This window comes from Mytilus galloprovincialis, chromosome 7 (assembly GCF_965363235.1).
Source record: "Mytilus galloprovincialis chromosome 7, xbMytGall1.hap1.1, whole genome shotgun sequence".
NCBI lineage: Eukaryota > Metazoa > Mollusca > Bivalvia > Mytilida > Mytilidae > Mytilus > Mytilus galloprovincialis.
In genome coordinates, this window is record NC_134844.1 from 33,600,073 (window position 1) to 33,622,225 (window position 22,153).

General features: G+C 31.4%; 1 protein-coding gene and 1 long non-coding RNA gene across 5 annotated transcripts; one reads left to right on the forward strand and one right to left on the reverse strand.

The window, feature by feature from the left end:
* Window positions 1-4,391: 4,391 nt before the first annotated feature.
* Window positions 4,392-21,909, forward strand: LOC143082825 (calumenin-like). 4 transcript variants are annotated; one of them, XM_076258699.1, is made up of 8 exons: window positions 4,392-4,514; window positions 9,151-9,267; window positions 11,059-11,189; window positions 11,473-11,663; window positions 13,040-13,209; window positions 14,870-14,930; window positions 15,849-16,072; window positions 19,552-21,909. In XM_076258699.1, the coding sequence occupies exons 2-8, from the start codon at window positions 9,160-9,162 to the stop codon at window positions 19,654-19,656; spliced, it is 990 nt and encodes a 329-aa protein (XP_076114814.1). In that variant the 5' UTR covers window positions 4,392-4,514; window positions 9,151-9,159; the 3' UTR covers window positions 19,657-21,909. The 4 variants fall into 4 exon arrangements, with proteins under 4 accessions (XP_076114814.1, XP_076114811.1, XP_076114812.1 ...); XM_076258696.1 differs by having other exon boundaries at window positions 4,453-4,510; window positions 9,149-9,267; XM_076258697.1 differs by lacking the exon at window positions 15,849-16,072 and adding an exon at window positions 16,119-16,315 and having other exon boundaries at window positions 4,462-4,510; window positions 9,149-9,267.
* On the reverse strand, window positions 6,150-7,209 carry LOC143081643 (uncharacterized). The gene is made up of 2 exons (XR_012980005.1): window positions 7,112-7,209; window positions 6,150-6,775 (listed from the first exon to the last, which is right to left on the reverse strand). It is a non-coding gene; the product is annotated as an uncharacterized LOC143081643 (long non-coding RNA).
* Window positions 21,910-22,153: the final 244 nt, after the last annotated feature.

The window sequence follows — 22,153 nt, forward strand, 5'->3', positions numbered from 1 at the left end:
GAGGGATGGAAACATATTTACTGATCTGTATTGCAAGCCCACAGACAAACATCAATATCTATCTCCTTTGAGTTGTCATCCCAAACACTGCACCAAGAGTATTCCCTACAGCCAGGCCATACGAATAAAAAGGATTTGCTCCACCAACGATATTGCGAAAAAAAACGTCTACAAGAACTTCGCGGTCACCGTAAACATCTGGGCTACAAAAGAAAAGACATTGATAAAGGTTTTTCTCGTGCTAACAACATCAGCCGAGATGAGCTTTTACAATATAAGACAAAAAGGTCAACAAGAGGGTGCCTTTTGTGTTGACTTACCATCAAAAATTTGACAACTTATCTCACTTAATCCGCGAAAATGGGAAAGAGATCGAAAAACATCCTAAACTATCCAAGATCTTTCCCGAGCCACCTGTACTGGCTTTCCGTAGGCCCAAAAGCCTTAAAGACTTGCTGGTGAGAGCTGACTTATCCTCTTAAGCAGGCTCTTCATCTGGGGGCTCTTGCAAGGGTTGCGGAAATAAACGATGTCTGACTTGCAAACAAATACTGGATACATAGACTTTTAACAGTCACTCCACTGGTACAGAATACACCATATTTTGCAATGTTAATTGCAAGACTTCAAATGTTGTGTATCTCTTACAGTGTAAATGTGGTAAACAGTATGTTGGCGAGTCAGAACAGCCGTTTCACAGACGAATGAACGGCCATCGTAGCGACTACCAATGCAAGCCAGACCTCCCTCTCAGTCGACATTTGAGATCCCCTGGCCACACTAAGGCAGATCTCAATCGACTGACCATTAAAATCATTGACCACAACTCTGCTGGGTCTAAGGAGGAAAGACTCGCTCGGGAAAGATTTTGGATAAGGAAATTAACAACTTTGGCACCAAATGGGATAAATGAAAAGATGTAGTTCGACTCCATGTAGTGCTTCACATTTAGGTTATATTACTTATTATTACAGTTTCTGTTTCTATTTCTTAACCTTTCTCATCCACTAAATAAACTTGTTGAAGATGCCCATTTAAATTGCTTAATTTTTTGAGGGATGTATAAGTACCAACCACGTTCTTCTAGTTATACCTATTCAAAACTTTTTATTACATTTTAACGGCTGCTTGTTCGCGATGTTTAAATACTCAGAGTCTGTTGCAGCTTCTTTACTCTGTCAATTTAAAATATTTATAAATTTAGATCGTTCAGTGCTGTCTATTTGGGAATTTTATTGACGTAATCATTCTTGTACCATCATAATTGTCGTTCCCGTTAAAGTTTTAGAATTGTGCTAGTTCATATCATGCATTATTATTTGTATTTAAAGCATACATTTGAACTCTCTGTTGTAATAAGCCATACAACCTATGTTATGTTTATAAATTTTTAGAATGGTGCAAGCGTCTTAACTGATGTTCGGTTTGACTTTTTTATTGTATAAATTTCAAGATTGTAACAGTTTAATCTAAGAAGACTTAAAGATGATTCATTTAACATCAGATCTCACTGAGGAAGGATATCTGTTATCCGAAATATTTATAAATAATTACATTTATAGTTACCCTTTTTTGTATTTGGAGTTGTTGTGTACACTTTTAGCATGGAAAAAAATGTTTATCATCGTTTTTAGCTGTGTAAGAAAGATTTTTTGTGGATCGAATCAGTCTATCACTGAAATGGTTTACCTTTGTTTCACTTTCAATGCCAAGTTGACATGCATTCTTTTCCTTTAAATAATTTTACACATACAATTCACGTGTTATCCATCTCAAGCTAATGGGTCAAAAAGAAATTCACATGAATACGGATTCAATGAGGTCGATTATTCACGTGCAAGTGAATAATTCATAATCGATAATTTTTTTAGCTTATTTTGACATAATTAAACCATACTGACTGCTAAACGCGAATTATTATTTCACTATTTTCATTCCTTTAATGATTGAGCAAAAAAAAATAATATATTAGATTTTATATATCTCGTAGCTAGTGCCCATTTAAGACATGCCTTATTCCGTCACATATTTTTAAGAGGCCGTATTGATCATAATATGCTCAGCGCATTATTAAATAACCGTTCAGTAACATTCTGATATGAACGATAAACACAGATATTCCCAGTCGTAGACTTTGAAATAGACCAACAATCATAAGATATTGCATGTACAAAATTCCCAGTTTTAAAACTGTACGTAAACAAACCATTGGTCTCTTGTGAAGAGTTGTCTCATTGGCAATCATACCACATACATCTTCTATTTAAATTATACATATACCCTTAGTTTGTGCGACAGGCAGACAGACAGGAGTATAACAATATGATCTTACTTTATTTCGCAGGAGCATAACAAGAGCTGCTTCATTGAATTGGGTATTTTGCATTATACATCTCTCGATACATCTAAAGAATGTTGTCCGCTATATTAAATAAAGTGTACGTGATAGCTAGCCTGCATTTTTTAATTCTTATAATTATTAACAAAATTAAACTATAATAGTTATGGTTATACAATATTCCACTACTGCTATAAATATGATTATAAACAAAATCATGAAACAAAAAATACACAGATTATATATATCACATATATTTTATTTGCCCAAATTTGTTCTGGTCATGTTTAATTACCATTATTTTTCAGTCTTAGTATATGTTATTTGCAATTTTCTGTAGGAGACGTTTTTCGTTGTATATTATTAAGCATTTATTTGATATGCGGAAATGTTTAATGTTATGTTTGCTTTTATTCACAAGATATTTGGGAAATTTCGTGGAGCGTTTATTGGAAAATACTTCAAGTGGAACAGTAGTTTTCAACAGCCGTTGCACATGTACTTACTTTTATATCAATCAAGTGGAATATATCGGAAGTGTGTCAAATGATTCAGATGTAAGAAGTTTACACGTGGCATTAACTATACACGTGTCATGTTCTGCATCATTCTCCTAATCCATCATAGTTATGCATTACGTATACTGTGTTGCTTTTTTGAGGACACGGAAAGAAGCATATGGGTTGTAAATATGCATTTTCAGTATCCCCATTAAAAAATTATATAGTTTACGAATCAAAACATTTTAAACTTTCATGCAATTATCGGTATTGTGGTTCCTTAATCAGCTTTAGTCAAGAACCTGTCCGTAGTTGGGCACAAGGGCCATTTAATGGTCTGTGAAAAATACATAATATAAGTATATAACAATGATATTAAGGTATGCAGGAAATTTTCCGAGAAAAGTGTCTGCATGGTCACTGGAATTTTGTAGACTACGCCTATAATTTGAAGAAAACAGTTACTGTATTACAACCAGCACATTATCTTAACTCCACCAACATGAAACATATTCCTGGAACTAACATTCAGAGGCGGATAAAGAACTTGGTATACAGGAGGGGGTATGCACTGGCTGCAATAAGAGGCTACCCGCTACAGTCATGCTTCGGTGATTCCCTTTATAATCCCCCCTTGGATCTGCCTATGCTATTTATACCAGATACAACCCATATCAGGCTGAAATTTCAATACTATGACTTTCCAAAAATTAAATGATGTCCCCTTCAAAATGCCTGGTTTATCCGTCTGTTCACCTTAGGAAATACAAATCAATAATAAGTTCAGTGATATACAGAAAGACCAAAAGTTGTGACTGGGCGAACTATATTAAGAAAGGCCGCGACTATCATTGTGCTAATTTATTTATTATAGTGTTAGTTTTTTTAGTTTTTAAACTGAGTCCTGGTTTTTTCAATCTTTGTCCGTTTCAAAAAACATTTAGAAATGTGGTTGCACTGGACAACTCAAGTGAAGGCCAGTGAACATTTGTGTCTTGGCACAGGTTTGTATAGTCAACTTTTCACTTCTCTTATAATAAGGAGAAATGCTAGACTAAAAAAAAAAAAAAAAAAAAAACCGTTATATCAGTGGCCGCGGACCCGGCGGAACTTTTTATAAAAGGGGGCACCGACTGACCCCTATGGGCCTACTTCAAGTCGGCCAAGCTTCAGTGATTCCCTATATTTATAATCAACGGGCTAAATATTTTCCACGCCGACCGTGCAAGGGCTGTATAGCCAGTCAAGGTAGTTAAAAACTTCCATTTGTCGTATTTTCAACGAAAGGGGGTCTGTCAAAAGCTAGCCCCTCCCCATCCTGAATCTGACTATGTGTTTCTAAATGTGACAAGTAATACATGACAACTGCGCTCTGAATGTATTTGTAAACAATGAGCGATTAGAAATATATATTTATGAAAAGGAACTTTCGAGAACATTTTTGTTTCATTTTCTCAAAATATTAGACGCTTCCCCCCTTCTGCGACGGCGGATCAAATTTCTCTGCCACGCTGGCAAATGCTAAGAATGTAATTCATTCTGCGAAAACCAATCAAAATATTGGTTTTATCGTCAGCGTACACAAGCAGGCTGGACCGAAGTGCAATGTTCCTTATTTTGATTGGACAACTTCAGTTGCAACGTGTAGCTTTGGGTTATCTCCACTTAGCTGAGAGGTTAGTATAAAATGAAAACAACAATAATCGACTTTTTTGTTGCACAGATGTGTTAAGTAGTGAAAAGTACATTGTATATTGATTGTTAAGTCATATTGTATAATCAGGTGTATAAACGATTACGGTAAGTGGCTTACATCTCCTGTAATTGACGCGAATTAAAATCGACTAATCGACAATGTAAAGTTTGCATTTACTATACTAGTTATTTGATCTGTCAAATTATAGCTGCTTTTTTGAAAACACATATACATGTAATTATAAGGTGTAAGCCTATTGTTACATAGAAGTAATTGTTTATGATATTTTGCCTGTCTCTGCCTCTGGTTTCAGCCAATTCAGGGCTTTTCGTGATCGCTTTATATCGCTGTTATAAACTTTTCGATATAATATTTTCGAAAATTATATTTTTTTGTAAAGTGGCAAAAACACAAGAACCTAATTATCAAAAAGTAATGTGTGTTTCGGATTTCATTTTTATAATAGATGGGTAAGGTTATTTTTTTCTGAATAGCACTTTGCAGTTTTTGTTTATCATCCGATTCATTGTTTATCACTACTTTTAATATTATCTTTGATGCCAGATAAAAAAAAATATAATTGATTAATTACATTTGTAGATGTATACATACTAATTTGATGATGCATGTTTGCTGTTATTACATTTACAATGCTCAGATTGCAAAAAGTAAACTGACAAAAAATACCTGAGAAAGAGCAAGGGCTTTAAAAAACTTGAAAATGAAATAAATATTAAGAGTTGCACCCATGGGATTTAATTTTTTTATGAATTATTCGTAAATAACAACAATTAAGATTCATGAACAAATAACATTGATTTAGATTCTCCAACAAATAACATTTATTTAGATTCTTGAACACATAACATCAATAAAAAGAATCCATGATATCTCGGCCTATAACAAAATCGGACTATAACAAAATCGGACTATAACAAACTCGGCCTCCCAAAATCGGACTATAACAAACTCGGACTATACCAAACTCGGACTACTAGAAGAATATAAGTATAATGTTGGTTGTTGTTGTTATTGGAAATTTATTTTCTATTCTTAATTTAAAATGAATTTTTATATTCAATTTATTAAATAATTTATTTTTGAACATTTTTGAAGGGGATAAAAAAAAATACGTTTACAAGATATATTTAAAAATAAAAACACAAAAAAAAATCATATATTGAAAATTTACCACTCATTTGTCTTTGTATTATTAATTGTAATAATGTCCCTCTCAGAATAAATTGTTATTATATGCATATCTTAATTGATTATGACATCATGCCACGTGTATAGTTGACACCTTTTAAATCACCATAGGTTTAACAAACAACTGGCACATGTACTGTTGACACCTATCTAATCACCCAAGTACCTGTTATTACACGAAATTGGGAACTAAATACTAAATATCCAATTAAATGTGTCTTGTCTTGTATTGGCTATAACCGGACTTCAGTTTTGTTTTGTTATTATTACACATCTTATGTTAATTATTGTAAGACAATTCAGTGAATTGTAGCATTTCTGGTTTCTGATCATATTTTGTATGGTGGTCTCTTGGTGTGATTTATCTGTACAATGTAATACTATTTTTAAGAATAAAGAAAACATAGGGTTTACAAATTTTATTTCAGTAGATGTTCATGTCAACAAACAATTAAAACATAACAATGATTTCGTCATTCAATAATCTCTAATATTTCTTACGAAAAATATGAGGCATATATAAAACACAAGCACATTTTAAAGTCAAAGGTATTTTGTCATTATCTATAAGACTGAAAGCATGCAGATATAAATGTTCATTGTCAAAGCACAATTAAAGCATACATAGCACATTTAAAACACACATAGCACATACAAAACATACATAGCACATACAGAATTCTGAGTCATATCTGAGATAACATGCAAAAATGAATGTTATTGTCAAGGCAAGACGAGTATAAACATCGGCAGGAGCAATTAACAGCTAGTCATTGGACGGACCGTAGATGTTGCCACAATCACGAAGTAGACGGGATGCTGTGATATCACCTTCTGTGTACTGGTCCCATAGCTGATGAAGACGACCTTCCAGCTCCTTGTAGCGTGTGCGTTGGTTCCTGAGGACCTGTTCTTCAGAAACTAAGCGGACTGTAAGAGACACAAGCTTGGCTTCACGATGAAGTGCTGGTACTAAGATGTAGAAGGCGGCATTAGCTTTCCCGATGTCAGAGTTGATTCTTGTGTGCCAACCTTAAATAGAATTGAATTATAAGAAATGATGTATTGTCATACATATATAAGCTATTTGCCTCATCACAGCAAAAAAAAAACCAACATGATTTATTATTAATATATATATAACTATATTGTTTAACCTCTATAAATTGTGACTTGCTTGGGGTTCTCTCATTGGCAATCGTACCATAACCTCCTATATCTATATAATTTATATTGCAGTAATCCTTGTTGGTAACGTCATGTGATTACATAGATATTAATTTCATAATATTCTTTACACTATAATAATACCATTAGTTTGATACGAAAATGAAATTCTTATGTTAAATAAAAATAGAAAATACATACCTTCAACATCATTATTGGTCCTGATGCTGGTCTGAAAGATATTCCAGTTGCGTGGATGCCAAACGGTGTTGCATAGCCATGTGTTGTCCACATATCTGCGAGTTAAAACATATATACTTTAAAAATACTTCAAGTATAGTCGTTGAAATATGTTATACACACACATGTACAAATACGATAAGTTTTGTAGTATAAAAAAAAATGGGTTCATATAGGAAGCTAATACAAAGAAGAAGTATCTTACTGAACAAGAATAATATATAGAAACACTTACCAGTATTGCAAACTCTGTGTTGCCACAAACTACAGGAATCACACTGTAAGGCATGTTGCTTTGTTGTAACTTTTCTAGAACACTCGACGCAGTGGTCGGTACCCATGTTGAAAATGATAATGGATTTTTTTTTCATGTTATTTTATAGAAGTATTTGGTAAGATCAAAGAAATCTGTGTTGTTTTTTTCAATTTTACTCCAAATCTATTTTTGGATACATGTATAATAAATGTTTGCCTCGGCTTGCCTTTCTAAAAACATTGTATCTGTTTGATGTGACCATTTGAATATAATTGCTTTTCAATTGCTGAATCCATTACAGATTAGTGAAATTGTTAAGAAGCCATTCACTGTCAATCAAATTTGTCTTTGTTTATTTACTAATCATAAACACCAAGGATTAAACACACTAAAAACACGAACACACGCCAATCATTAAAATTTCTTTTGTCAATAAACATCATAAATCACAATAATATTTCAAGTATAAGTTAATTACCCTCATTTAAACATATCTAATTCAACTGATGTAACAAATATTAATCATTTCTATATACGATCTTTTTTTTTCATAAATATTCATTATAATCTCATAAATTTGTATATAATTTTAATATATTATAAGATTTTTTTTTTATTACAGTAAAAAAAAACAATCTTCTAATCGTAGTCCGAGTTGGTTCAATATATTTCTGCATATGAATAATGGTAGGCCGAGTTTGTTATAGTCCGAGTTAGTTATAGTCCGATTTTGTTATAGTCCGACTTTGTTTTAGTCCGAGTTATCCAGCAGCGAATAAAAAAAAGGGGATGTTAGGGGGGGGGGGGGGGGTGAGGGGGGAAATCCGAAATGACATCTAAGAGATATTTTAACCACACCTTGGAACATGAAGTAAAAAATTCACAATGAAAAAAATCAAATTGGCACCACACGCTTTTTTTTAAGAAATATTTTGATCATAGAATAAAAAAAAAAAGATGAATAAATACCCCATAGCAGTCTGAACTAAAAACCACAATCTAGGTTGGTAAAAATATCATTAATCCTTTATCAATTATTGAGATACATTTACATGAGCATTATCTAGAAATTATCACAGAGGCAACAACATTGTGAACTTTACAGGCATATATATACAAAATCTTTTTTAATTATACATGTTGAAGGTGACCTATAGTTGTTAATTTTTGTGTCATTTGGTCTCTTGTGGAGAGTTATCTTAATGACAATCAAACCACATCTGAATTTTATGTGTGTAAAGATATCAGAATATGGCCAGTGTTTGTGATTAAACTTATGAGTACACTCCTTCTGAAGGTCATACATATATATATAATAAATTTGATAGAGAGAAAAAAAAATAACACATGTGATATATATTTAAACTTTGTTTTTTTGTAAATGCCTCGAATGAACAAATGAGTGAACATTCTGTCCAGCACCAGAGGATGTGTCCTAAAATAGGTTGAAGTCAAGCTAACATTAATAACTCAACTTTACATTGTACATTTGCAAGCTAGGGCTTGTTGAAATTTGCATACATTAATCTCTGAATATACATACATGTGCATGTTATTATACAAAATTTACTAGGTGGTATAAGGTCTTGAAATTTGCAAAGTTTTCTTTTTCCAATTTAAAAAATATATTGTTGTTGATGTTCAAATGGAACATAAAATATGAAGATTTGAAAAGAAATTGGTCCAAGGACATACTTGGTTGATCCAGTAAAAACTTTCAATCTAAATCTTCTTTTATTTACAGCATTTCAAAATGAAAGCCTCTAGTATTTATGTAGTATTGGGAATTTTAAGTGTTTCATACTGTTCTGCTATACCAAAGCCAGGAGAAGACGACCATAAAAACCGAGTTCATGACAAGGTAAATATGTAAGGATTTTCCATTGCCTATTTTGTTGATCACAGTACAGTTTGTTTTAACATAATGTCTATCTTGTGATGGGAGGTGTTAAAGTGCATCACTTTTCTGATAACCCTAGCTTTACAATTTCAATTGTATTCCTAGCAATATACTCACATGAAGATTAGTTTTGTCTTTACTAGTCGCCAAACAAGGTTGAAGTTGCTACAAGTTTCCATTTCCTATACTATATCAACCCAAAGATGTATGTTTTAAAGAGAGAGTGAAAATACCAAGAAGGGGGTGGGGGTTTGCTATGAAATAAAGTACATGTAAGTCCAATTAAAAGTGAATACCAGGTTATGAATTAATGTGAAATCAGACAATTTTCATGCATTTGTAACAAACAAAAAGTTTTTTTACACAAATTGATTTCATTACTGTAGACAACTATATTATAAGTTTACAAATACATTTTTTTATGTATTGTAGGTGGAATTCTGATCTGACATCAGAACCACAGTACGTTGGATTTTTTGGCAAAATTAGAATTATAATATTCTGGTAGGGCAACTCTTAAGAACAAAAGTTTATTTAAATAAACAGAAACATCTGAATTAAGGAAATTTGTTCGTGGGGGGGAGCTTGTTAAAAAAATCCTACATCATATTCGGTGCCAAGAACCTTCATACATGTAGGTTAGTGAAATTAAAAAATTTGAACAAAAGTTTCCACTGAACTACTACACGGTACTATGATTCTTGTAGATACGAAAAAACATGTTATGGCGCATTTGTTGAAATTTTACATGTAAATAATTATTATTACAATAGAAAATAAAAATAAATTTCATGGAGAGGAAACACTTTAAATACAGAGGGTAAGTGCAGTTAAAAATTAAACCGCATAAAATATGTGCCCTACAGAGAAAATACTATAGGTTAAGAGTTACAATGAATGTTTTCATGTGTGACTTTCATCAGTTGTACATCTTTACTATATTGCTTCAAGATATATATAAATAAATCATATTTTAAGCATTCCAGTAATAATTTATATGTTTTGAAAATGACTGTGGGGTTTTGATACCTATATTCAGGTCATGCGGTTGATGCAGTTTTTTTTTTGTTACTGTCATATTATGATATCAATCTTATCACCTTTCTCTTTTTTATGCCCTACCTACGATAGTAGAGGGGCATATGTTTTCTGGTCCGTCTGTTCGTTCGTTCGTCCGTCTGTCCTGCTTCAGTTTAAAGTTTTTGGTCAAGGTAGTTTTTGATGAAGCTGCAGTCCAATCAACTTGAAACTTAGTACAGATGTTCCTCATGATATGATCTTTCTAATTTTAAAGCCAAATTAGACTTTTGACCCCAATTTCACGGTCCACCGAACATAGAAAATGGAAGTGCCAGTTTCAGGTTTGGTCAAGGTAATTTTTGTTGAAGTTGAAGTCCAACCAACTTGAAACTTAGTACACATGTTCCTATGGTATGATCTCTCTAATTTTAATGCCAAATTATATTTTTTACCCAATTTCACGGTCCATTGAACATGGAAAATGATAGTGCAAGTAGGGCATCCATGTACTTTCGACACATTTTTTTTATATGTTCTTATATACATGTTAAAAATATGATGTACCTTATATATGAAAATTTACAAGATAGTTTTGTTTTTGAACATTTTCGTAATAATATAATAATTAAAACATTAATGTTCATCCTCTAATGATTGAACAAAATTTCTTGATTAATTATACTACATTTACTAACATGTATAGATATATGCATTTTATCCTTTTTTTTTAAGAAATTAAGCGAGTCCCTTCATGAAGAAGAAGGAGAACACAATAATGATTATGACCATGAAGCATTCCTTGGACGTGAAGAAGCTAAAACATTTGATCAATTAACACCAGAAGAGAGTAAAGAAAGACTAGCGTAAGTTAACAGTTATTACAGATAAAAAATTCAATTTTATATTTACTTATGTTAGTTAAACTATGCATTGAATTATGTTGTATTAGATATGATATATATCTAGTATGAAGCATTTAATATGTAGGGTATATATATATATGCTAATGAAAAAGCAACAACCAAACTTATACAATTTTAACTATGTAATTTAATTTACCAACTTTTCAGTCACATGTAAATGTTGATGTCTGATGATCACATTTCAATATTTAGTTTTATATATTTGTTTTTTGTAATTTTACAGTATTTTAGTTGACAAAATTGACAAAAACAAAGATGGGGAAATAACTGAAGAAGAATTGAGAGAATGGATACAGTATGTACAGAAACGTTACATCACAACAGACACAGATCGTATGTGGAAAGATCATGACATACAGGGAGACACACTCGTATGGGAGGCATATAAAAAGAGAACATATGGTTTTGAAGATGGTAGGTCTTCTGTAGCAATATTAACTCTAGCAAGTGGAGTTATGTGTTCAATGGGATAGGGTGCATATTATTTTAACTGAAAGATAGATAAACTAATTTTTATAAGGGGGTGGGGATAAAGGATCATGTCTTGTTGTCCATATGCATTGTAAAAGCAAGTCCTAATCAGCTAGAGTTATATTGATTAAACTTTACACATTGTAGAAATCTATCTGATGATGTGTATATAATTCCTGTCTTTTATGTTGAAGGGGAGATAACTCAAATTACTAACTACAAATATAGGAAATAATATATATAGTCTCTTGTACGTTTTGTAATCAAAAAGGGGGTGAAGGGATATTTACAGAACTTTTAACTACTTGTTTGAGGGAAGATTATGCCTTTTAAGGAGGCCTAAGTAATTCATCTACAAAAACACTTGCCTGTAAACTCTGAGGTTGCAAGCTCAAAGCCCTTCTCTTGGCAACGTTTGTTTGGAACCTGATCTAAATGGACAAGCATTACCACTTTTTTCAAAGGTCAATGGTTTACTCAGCATACTATGGCATCCTCCACAAGCATAAACTGGCTTCAAACCAAGGTCTTACGGTGGTGTTAAACACCCTAATAAACATTGTTTAGAGGAGACAATCAATTTGCATGAGGTTATCCTTTTGTGTTCACTTGATTTCTAGTATACTTTTAATATTTAGACAAAAAACTAAATGTACCTTTTGCTAGTATATATGAACTAACTTTTTTACCGTAATGAGTAATTTTCTTTAAAATGCTGTTGATTTTCATATATTGTTCATTCATGTTATGTTGAAAATTTTTGTAGGCACTTCTCAGGTTTCAATTTGGTAGGCAAAAAAGAAACTTGCATTCCAATTAATATATATTATATAATTTACAATTATATTTTCAACTATAGCTTATAAATGTTCTTAGCATACATGTACTTCCAAACCTAAAAAAAAAAAGAATTGATTTTATCTGGTATCTTCTCTATAACAGACTTCTCTTTTGATCCCTTTTGTAGTTATGTCTATTTAGATAAAGCAATACTTTCTGTATTAAATATTATAGACTGACCAATGCTGTCTCATTTATGTTCATGTTTATTTAATCACCAAATCTCCTTTAATTCACACTGTGACAGCATATGAAACAAACAATTTTTTTCACACTCGAAGCTAGTTTATTTACAAATTGACTTGATTATCTGTTGTTTTTTGTTTTACCCATATTGCTTTAAGTTGTAGTTATGAAATATGAAATCAGCACAAAGTGTTGTTCTAACCAATATAAGTAAATAGAGATAATTTTGTCGGATGTGTAATATTATTCATAAATGTGATAATTTATTTGAACTATTGAAATTTTTTTTACAGACCATAATGATGAAAACTCACCAAACTTTAGTTACAAAGATATGATCAATCGTGATGAGAGAAGATGGAAAGCTGCAGATAAAAATAAAGATGGAAAATTAGACAAAACAGAGTTTTCAGACTTTTTACATCCAGAAGAAGCAGAACATATGAGAGATATTGTTGTACAGGTAAAATATTGTAATGAAATCTTAAAACAAAAGTTTTCTTAGAAAAGAGTGATAACTATTTACTTCAAAATGAAAGCTGTTTCATATGGTACAGCCCTTCTGTAGAGTATGTTACAGCCCTTCTGTTTCATATGGTACAGCCCTTCTGTAGAGTATGTTAAAAAATATTGCATAATGCAGTTGACCCAAACTGTTTCAATTGTCACTAATATTTGATATGATGAAATTGATTTAAACGTTTTATCAGGCTGAAAGTAAGGTTTCTAGCTTTTGAATTTTAATGTTAAAGTGATATTATCAAAAGCTCATTATTCTACTTTTAAGTATTCATAATGAAAAACCTCATGTGATAGATTACACATTGTTATATTTTAAACTAAGCTGATCGTTTTTATACAACTGCAAAAAAATTTTGTGGTCGTATATTGGTATGACGTTGGCGTCGTCGTTGTCACATAGGTTTTCGCACTATAACTTTAATTGAAGTTAATAGAAATCTATGAAATTTAAACACAAGGTTTATGACCACAAAAGGAAGGTTGGGATTGATTTTGGGAGTCTGGTCCCAACAGTTTAGGAATTAAGGGCCAAAAAAGGGCCCAAATAAGCATTATTCTTGGTTTTCGCACAAAAACTTTAGTATAAGTAAATAGAAATCTATGAAATTTAAACACAAGGTTCATCGACACCAAAGGAAGGTTGGGATTGATTTTGGGAGTTTTGGTCCCAACAGTTTAGGAATAAGGGGCCAAAAAGGGGCCTAAATAAGCATTTTTCTTGTTTTTCGTACCATAACATTAGTATAAGTAAATAGAAATCTATGAAATTTTAACAAAAGGTTTATGACCATAAAAGGAAGGTTGGGATTGGTTTGGGAGTTTTGGTCCCAACAGTTTAGGAATTAGGGGCCCAAAGGGTCCAAAATTAAACTTTGTTTGATTTCATCAAAAATTGAATAATTGGGGTTCTTTGATATGCCGAATCTAACTGTGTCTGTAGATTCTTAATTTTTGGTCCCGTTTTCAAATTGGTCTACATTAAAGTCCAAAGGGTCCAAAATTAAACTAAGTTTGATTTTAACAAAAAATGAATTCTTGGGGTTCTTTGATATGTTGAATCTAAACATGTATTAAGATTTTTGCTTATGGGGCCAGTTTTTAAGTTGGTCCAAATCGTGGTCCAAGTTAAACTTTGTTTGATAACAACAAAAATTGAATCCTTGGGGTTCTTTGATATGCTGAATCTAAACATGTATTTAGATTTTTGATTACAGGCCCAGTTTTTAAGTTGGTCCAAATCGGGGTCCAAAATTAAACTTTGTTTGATTTCAACAAAAATTGAATATATGGGGTTCTTTGAAATATGCTGAATCTAACCATGTATTTAGATTTTGGATATTGGACCATAATAGGTAAATGTCCAATTTAAAATTTTTAAGTTTAAGTTCTTAGACCACATTCATTCTGTGTCAGAAACCTATGTTGTGTCAACTATTTGATCACAATCCAAATTCAGAGTTGTATCAAGCTTGAATGATGTGTCCATACTTTCCCCAACTGTTCAGGGTTCCAACTCTGCAGTCGTATAAAGCTGTGCCCTGTGGAGCATCTGGTTTGTTTTAATAAAACTAAATTGATTGTGGTTTTTTTTTTTTATTCAGGAAACCATGGAAGATATTGATAAGGACAAAGATGGTTATATCAGTCTAGAAGAATATATCGGTAAGAACATAACAAATATCTTACAAAGTTAATGATAATAATGTTGCAGTGTTGTATGTCAGATGGTATAGGTTTGTCGAAATACTATGGATTCATTATCTTTTGTTGGATACCATGTTTCGTGGGTTTTGTTGATACAGGTGAACCACAAATTCAAATGTTCAAGGAATTACAAATTTTTATTTTGGCTTCGTTTGGAGAGATATCGAACAACGAAATCAAATCTCAATCTGCGGAAATTAATACCCATGAAAATCTTAAAAATCCACATTAATGGCTTTGACAAAGAAACTGGGATCACATACTACCGGTATATACGCCTGTTGAAGGCAAAGTATTGACGTATATCATCAAAATATAGGCAATGTTTCTTGTGTCTCTCAAAGGAACAATATGTTGAAAGAACTTAAAATTTCTTCAGGGGAACTGAAAAGAATTACTTCATTATTTTATCACCAACTTAACAGAAATATGTTGTTAAGTATTTACACTTTTCACTTTTAGTTTTCTGATTCTTTAAATTTCATTATGCTGAATAAAGTTAAAATTTGTAGTTACTCTTTCCTTAAAGGACCAAATAAAATGACATTTTTTTGTCAGCATCATGACAGTCATGTCTATGCCCTTTCTTGATCTGTCAGATACCTATTCCAGTTTTCTGATTCTTTGAATTTCTAGTCAGTAGTAAGTTTTGAATGAGTGCAATTTTTTGTTTGTACAACTGTTAAATATTCAGGTTTAGTTTAAACATATTTTATTGATCAAAAAGGACAAATGGATTATTCTTTGAATATTCAGGATTTCAGTAGAATGAATTAAAGATGAATTAACAGTGTATAAATTTACTATAAAAGAGGAAAAAACCTTTCTAGTTTACTCAGTTTAACAGTAGATTGCTTGACTGTGCTTGATATTTAGCTGACGTTTATGACGAGGATGAAGAGGATGAGGATGAAGACTATCCTCACGAAGGAAAACCAGACTGGGTGGAAAGTGAAAAAGTACAGTTCAAGAACCACCGTGACAAAGATAAAGATGGCAAACTGAATGCTGAGGAAGTGATGGAATGGATTATACCACAAGATTACGATCATAGTGAATCAGAAGCACAGCATCTTGTTTTCACAGCTGATGAAAATAAGGTTCGTTGAGAGTGACCTTAATATTAACCTTTTTTGACCTTTGTAGGTGACATGTGGCCAAATAAAGATGGGGAAGAACCTGAATGGGTCAAAAGTGAAAGGGAACAGTTTAATACATATCGTGATAAAAATTCTGACGGCAAAATGGATCACGAGGAGGTTAAAGACTGGATTATCCCCCCTGATTATGATCATACTGATGCTGAATCCAAGCACTTGATATATGAATCAGATACCAACAAGGTTTGTAACCACAAATCTTATTGGCTGAAATGTGTCACATGGTTTGGAAATTATTGTAAACAGACTAGACTTAATTATTTCATGCTACTAATTCCTTTTTGTTTTTGTAAGGCTAAGTATATTTCACAACATACAGAACTGAAAAATTGACAAAATGTACTATTTTACAGAAATTTTTATAAAAAAAGATGTGTTTAATTCATATTGAATGAAATGGTGTGTTGCTCATCTCAAGATCAGAGATATTTTCCATTTTATTGATAAATGAAAGATTTCATCTATGATTTCATATTAAATACTGCTAAAGAAACAATTATTTCACAAAATTTTACAGAAATATAGTTCATCTTCAGTGTTTAGTTAGTTTTGTCAGTTTTAGATCTGTCTCATGTATAAACCTTACACATAGATTGCACTTCTTCTGTCTGGTCTATATACAATAGTTTCCACATCATGACTAAAACTTTTACTTTGGGATGGTCATTTGCTTGCATGTATTTATCTTTTGGATTAATGACACTTTCCATTTCTGATATTGTCACAAAATATGGTCATGAGTGTCAGCTGTTTTCTGTTAAAGATTAATATTTGTGTCTCGGATATAAATGTTGTATACCTACATAATAGTAATATCAACTTTATTGTATATTTATATATTGTAACAGCTGATATTTATGAATGATATATTGGTTATTTAATTGCAAATATGGTCCCATTCAACATTACAGATTTTCAAATAAATATTAGACAATTGATTTTCAATTGAATTTAGATAAGTGGTTGTAGTACTGGATACTTACCGATTTAATGACTTCAGACATATCTATTTTCAATTATATGCATGATGTGGTTTGTTTTTGTTTTTACCAACACCATTGCAGGGCTCACGCTACCAGGCGACTTGGGCGAAGAAGTCGCCTTCCCGATCGTCACTTCGCTTTCCCCGACCCCCAAAAGCGAAAACAAGTCGCCCTGTTCTTGACGATACTCGCTTTCAGTCGCTTTCAGTCGCTTCCGTCATCGGACATTTTCAATTTTTACCAAGTTGATGAAACATCAATTTTTTATTGATAATTAAAGAAATTCAGACATAAACGATTCATTGTCTTTAGAAAAGAGGTTGAAGCATTGTCTTCGCAATGTGAAGCAGGTTATTTGATAAAAATACAACTTTTTATCACTTGGTGCATTTCCGCAAGTTCTTACTCGAAAACGTACATCAACCTAAATTTCGGCGGCAAAATAAGTTTGTTACTTCATTTAAACGTGATAAAAGTTGCCTCCAGTAAATGTTTAATCCATTTATTGCATTAAAAACGTTATGTTCCTTTCCAAATAACTTGTCAAACATCGTTTATTTTTGTAAATTTTCTTGCATTCGTCCGCCATTGACCGATTTCTAAACAACGGATCTGAACCGGACCAGCTATGACCGAAATCCGTACTTTTACAATAATTACTACGGACGCACGGATGGAACAGCTGACAGAAGAATATTGATCCCAAAGGGAAAATTACGCATTCCACACGCATTAAGAGACTTTTGGTTACATCTAATTGATTGGTGTATTTAATTCCCTATATTTTTTATGGATTGTTTCAAACTATTGATTAAAATTGCTTAACTCTGAGACTATTATACTAATATCAATATATTATGGCCCAGCTTAATAACTTTTATATTTTTTTATGAGAAACACTGAATTTCATAAACAAAATAATTTTTAATTAAATTGTAATTGATATATTATAATTTCTTTACATTTTTAAAATTTTTTTTAGTGCTAGATATTTAGTTGGTAGTTTCTCACAAGAACCTTAGTAAAATTTAAACAACTTTTAATTTAAAATGTTAATTTAATTGTAATTTTTTTACTCAGATATGAATTGAACAATATAAAAAGAACATTATTTACATATGGCCCTTTATACTATTGTAAAATCCAAACATTGTAGCGCACCGCGCGAATGAGCACTTCTCTTTCAAATCTCACCACTTCTCCCTATCAGTTTCAAAAAGAGAGTCACTTCTCCCTATAATTCTGAAGTAGTGTGAGCCCTGCATTATACATTTGTTTTTAGACAGTCTTCATTTAAATCTATCTAAAGGTGAAGATTATCTCAGGGATTTGGTAATAGATACACTTCTGTTCTTTGAAAATAAGGTTCTTAGTATGAATTGGCAAGAAGAGTCTGGATTTAAATTACCTTTTCTCATAAGCTTTGATAAGAACATTGTATTTTAACAACCCAACATTCATTATATATTTTGATCCATAAAGTATTTCTGGATCCCTTAATTCCCTTTTTTGTAAATGGAATTTTCCTCACTTCAATTTAGACATACCTACTTATGTTTGAACGCAAATTCTTAAATTGAAATACTTTAGTTCACAAATATTTTGGTCTTCTATGGATGAAAAATCGATTTGATATACAATTAAGCACAAATACTTTCCGTTTTTTCAAGAAAAGGGCATATAATAAATTTACCTTGATATTTCATTCAATATTGAAAACTGGACGTACAAAAACAATCTTTAAATTTTATTTGTTTGCCACATGCATCTCTGGTAAGTATCAGGACTATTGTATAAGTCAGTTGGAAATTGATTATTACAGATACAAAAGTAAAAATGTAGATTAAGAAATAAGAAGATGTGGTATGATGGTCAATGAGACAACTCTCTGCCAGAGACCAAATGACTTAAAAAAAAACAACACTTTACATACCCGTACAGCCTTCAAAATTCAATGTTTTTTAAAGATCATTTTGTACTGTATAATTGTTAAAATTCCATTGTTGAATAATCTTTAGATTGGAAAAAAATTATCTTGTCATGCCAGCAGAGCCAGATATAGTTTTTGTTCATCAGTGTATTATTTTTGTTTTGTTTTGGTTGACTGACCTTTACCATTCAGGCTGCAGGGTGAGGAATTTGTGTCATACTGACACGTCTAGTTTTCAATCTTCCAGCAATAGGCTAGAGTGTTTTCATCTGTTGATATTGCGTTCACAGGCAATTTGTTTTATTTTAAGATTGTGATGAACCCTATTTTGCTAACACGGAGAAAATAGTTGCTGTTAGAGTTCCATAATTATGAACCCATCAATGTTTGAATACAATATGATAGTTACCTTGCATTTGTAGAGTATTGTTTTGATGCAGAAATAACTACTAGTGATTTTTGTATTTTTAAAATTGTGTTTTATATTTTCCTGTTTTGTTTTTCAGGATGGTAAATTAAGTAAAGAAGAAATAATTGAACATTATGACACATTTGTTGGAAGCCAAGCAACAGATTTCGGTGAAGCACTAACAAGACATGATGAATTTTAAGAATAGTCTTCAATTAGAAACTAGGATCAAATTTGAGGAACAATATTTGTATTTATCATGCTAACCATGTGACTTCAGGGAAGTGAAAAATATTAACCTTTGAACCAAAGATTATGTGATATAGTGTGCTTTTGAAAAAAGCATAATACATGAAAAAGACAGCATCATTATACTCTAGTCAAGCTGAAGAATTTATACCGATGTGGGCTGACATAAATAGTTGAACTTCAATGAAGTTGAAAATCCAGTAATATTTACAAATGATATATTTTTAAAAAAAAACCAATAATGAATTACAATTGTATTAAATCCCAATACTACAACTTACAAAACCAGTAAATTATAAAGTTTATACAAATGTCTCATATATATGTACTGCAATCTACAAACATATTAGAAGTTGCATGCTTACTTTGGAAATTACTTTTACTTAAGTTAAATTATTGACGCCTAAGTTAAGAATTTTATGTATGTATCATACCAAATTATACTATATATGATAAACTAGCAGAAAGTTTATTTCTATTTGACACGTCTGTAAAATTTCAGTGATGGCATGTGAATTGTAATTAGGTTTTCTGTATGCATGCAATATACAATATGTCGCACGTAATATAAGATCATTATTATCAATTAATATTGACGACATGTTATTGGATATTATAAGTTAATAGTGTTGAGAAAAATAACGGAAAAGTTGTTTCATGGCTTTCAGATATTCAAACTACACTCTAAGGAAATTTACTTTGGTTTATTGTATTTTGCATTTTTGGTAATAAGCTATGTTTCATCATTCTGTTGTAAAATGAAGATTGAATACATCATTGTTTCCTTTCCAAAAATCACTGTAAATTGCATTGGTTTTACCTATTTACATACTTAGTTTTATCTAAGAATTAATTATGCATAGCTTGATTGTCATTCCAGCAACCTTCATGCACATTAGCTCTTGGTTTTAAAGAGAAGTGTCATTGGCATTATAACTACCATAGGTTGTCCGACGAATGCAGCCTAAGTTACTTTAGGAGCCATAATTAGAAAATGTGCAATAATTATGTCAAATTAATAAGTATAATTACCTCATTTCAGACTGCTTCATTAATTTTTATCATATATCCATATGCTGTAATTACAAAATATATTTAAAGTTTATACCATAAAGTGGGTTATTTTCCCCAGTTAGAGAAAAATGTGTCAATAAACGGTTTCCCTTTATAAATTGTGAAAATTTTAACTCCATGAAAAAAGACCACCTTTATATTAAAATGATTTCAATGTTTTAAATTCATTTGTACATACTTTTATACACATAATGAAATTGTAGGGTCATAAATATATAAATCCATGTAAACAGTCTTTTATATATAAAATGAAATGGTATGAACATGACTATGTAAAACCATGTTAAAAGTTAATGGTATAACAGCCTGTCTAGCCTGCATTCTTTGCCTTGAGAAATTGAGTTTTTCTTGCCGATTGAAAATTCTTAAGTAAATGTTTATTATTTTTGTTTGTTTATTTTTGCATATATGTGGCAGGATTAGATTGACCGATTTCCATGTACCAGTTTAACATTTGTATTATGATTTATGATGATAAAAGATAATGCCAACAACATTCAGTGCTGTTATATTTGAGTAGTATGTATTTGATTAAAAGAGATTTGATGCCTATCATTTCAAATGATTTGCTATTCAGTATAGATTTTGTTTTATATAAAGATGAATGTGTGTAGTAGAAGAATACATTGTTTATTGTATAAATGCACTTTGTGAGAGAGGATAAAACTGTGACCAGATAGCTTGTTTTAAATGTCTTTGTAGAATTGAAATAACTCAACAGTTGATTAAAGCAAAGTATAATATTTTGTGTCTTTTGCAAGAACAATTAATTTATTTAAATGAAATTGTTGAAGTAATGGATGTGCTAATTATAAAAAACAAAAACAATGATTTTTTTTACATCAGAAATGTTATATTAATTGAGCAATTTGATACACATGAAAAATAGGGTAAATTCACTAAAATTCTTTAACATGAACGGAAAAAAGTTATGGCTATATAGTGTGTAACTATTTTAATTATATTATTTAGTGAGATATAGGGTAAATATATTTAGTCACTTTTGGTGCTCATTCCTCTGAAATGTATAGTGCATTTATACAATAATATTTAATGGTCAGTAGATGACAATTGTCTGTAGTATATTTGTTTGCTATGTTTTTTACTGGAATAAACTGCTCATTGTTACAAATTTTATTTTTTTACCCCCAGTTCCCTTCCATATGCAACACAATTCCAGAAGTGGGGAAAAAGGTTTCATGTCTGACTTTAGCCCACTAAAACAAATACATGTAGATTTGAAAACTGTAAACTATTCAAAGAAAAGTAATCAGCAATACTTGATCTACAAAAATACAAACATGAACACCACTATTTATTGACTACTTGAGGGACAACATCAAAAGATCGATGTAGGATAAGAAACTTAAATCAAA

Bases quoted from the DNA above. Each gene is read 5' to 3' on its own strand.
- LOC143082825 (XM_076258699.1), top strand. From the start codon at position 9,160: ATGAAAGCCTCTAGTATTTATGTAGTATTGGGAATTTTAAGTGTTTCA. The intron at 11,190-11,472 runs GTAAGTTAACAG...GTAATTTTACAG, and splicing joins GAGAGTAAAGAAAGACTAGC to TATTTTAGTTGACAAAATTG. The intron at 14,931-15,848 runs GTAAGAACATAA...CTTGATATTTAG, and splicing joins CAGTCTAGAAGAATATATCG to CTGACGTTTATGACGAGGAT.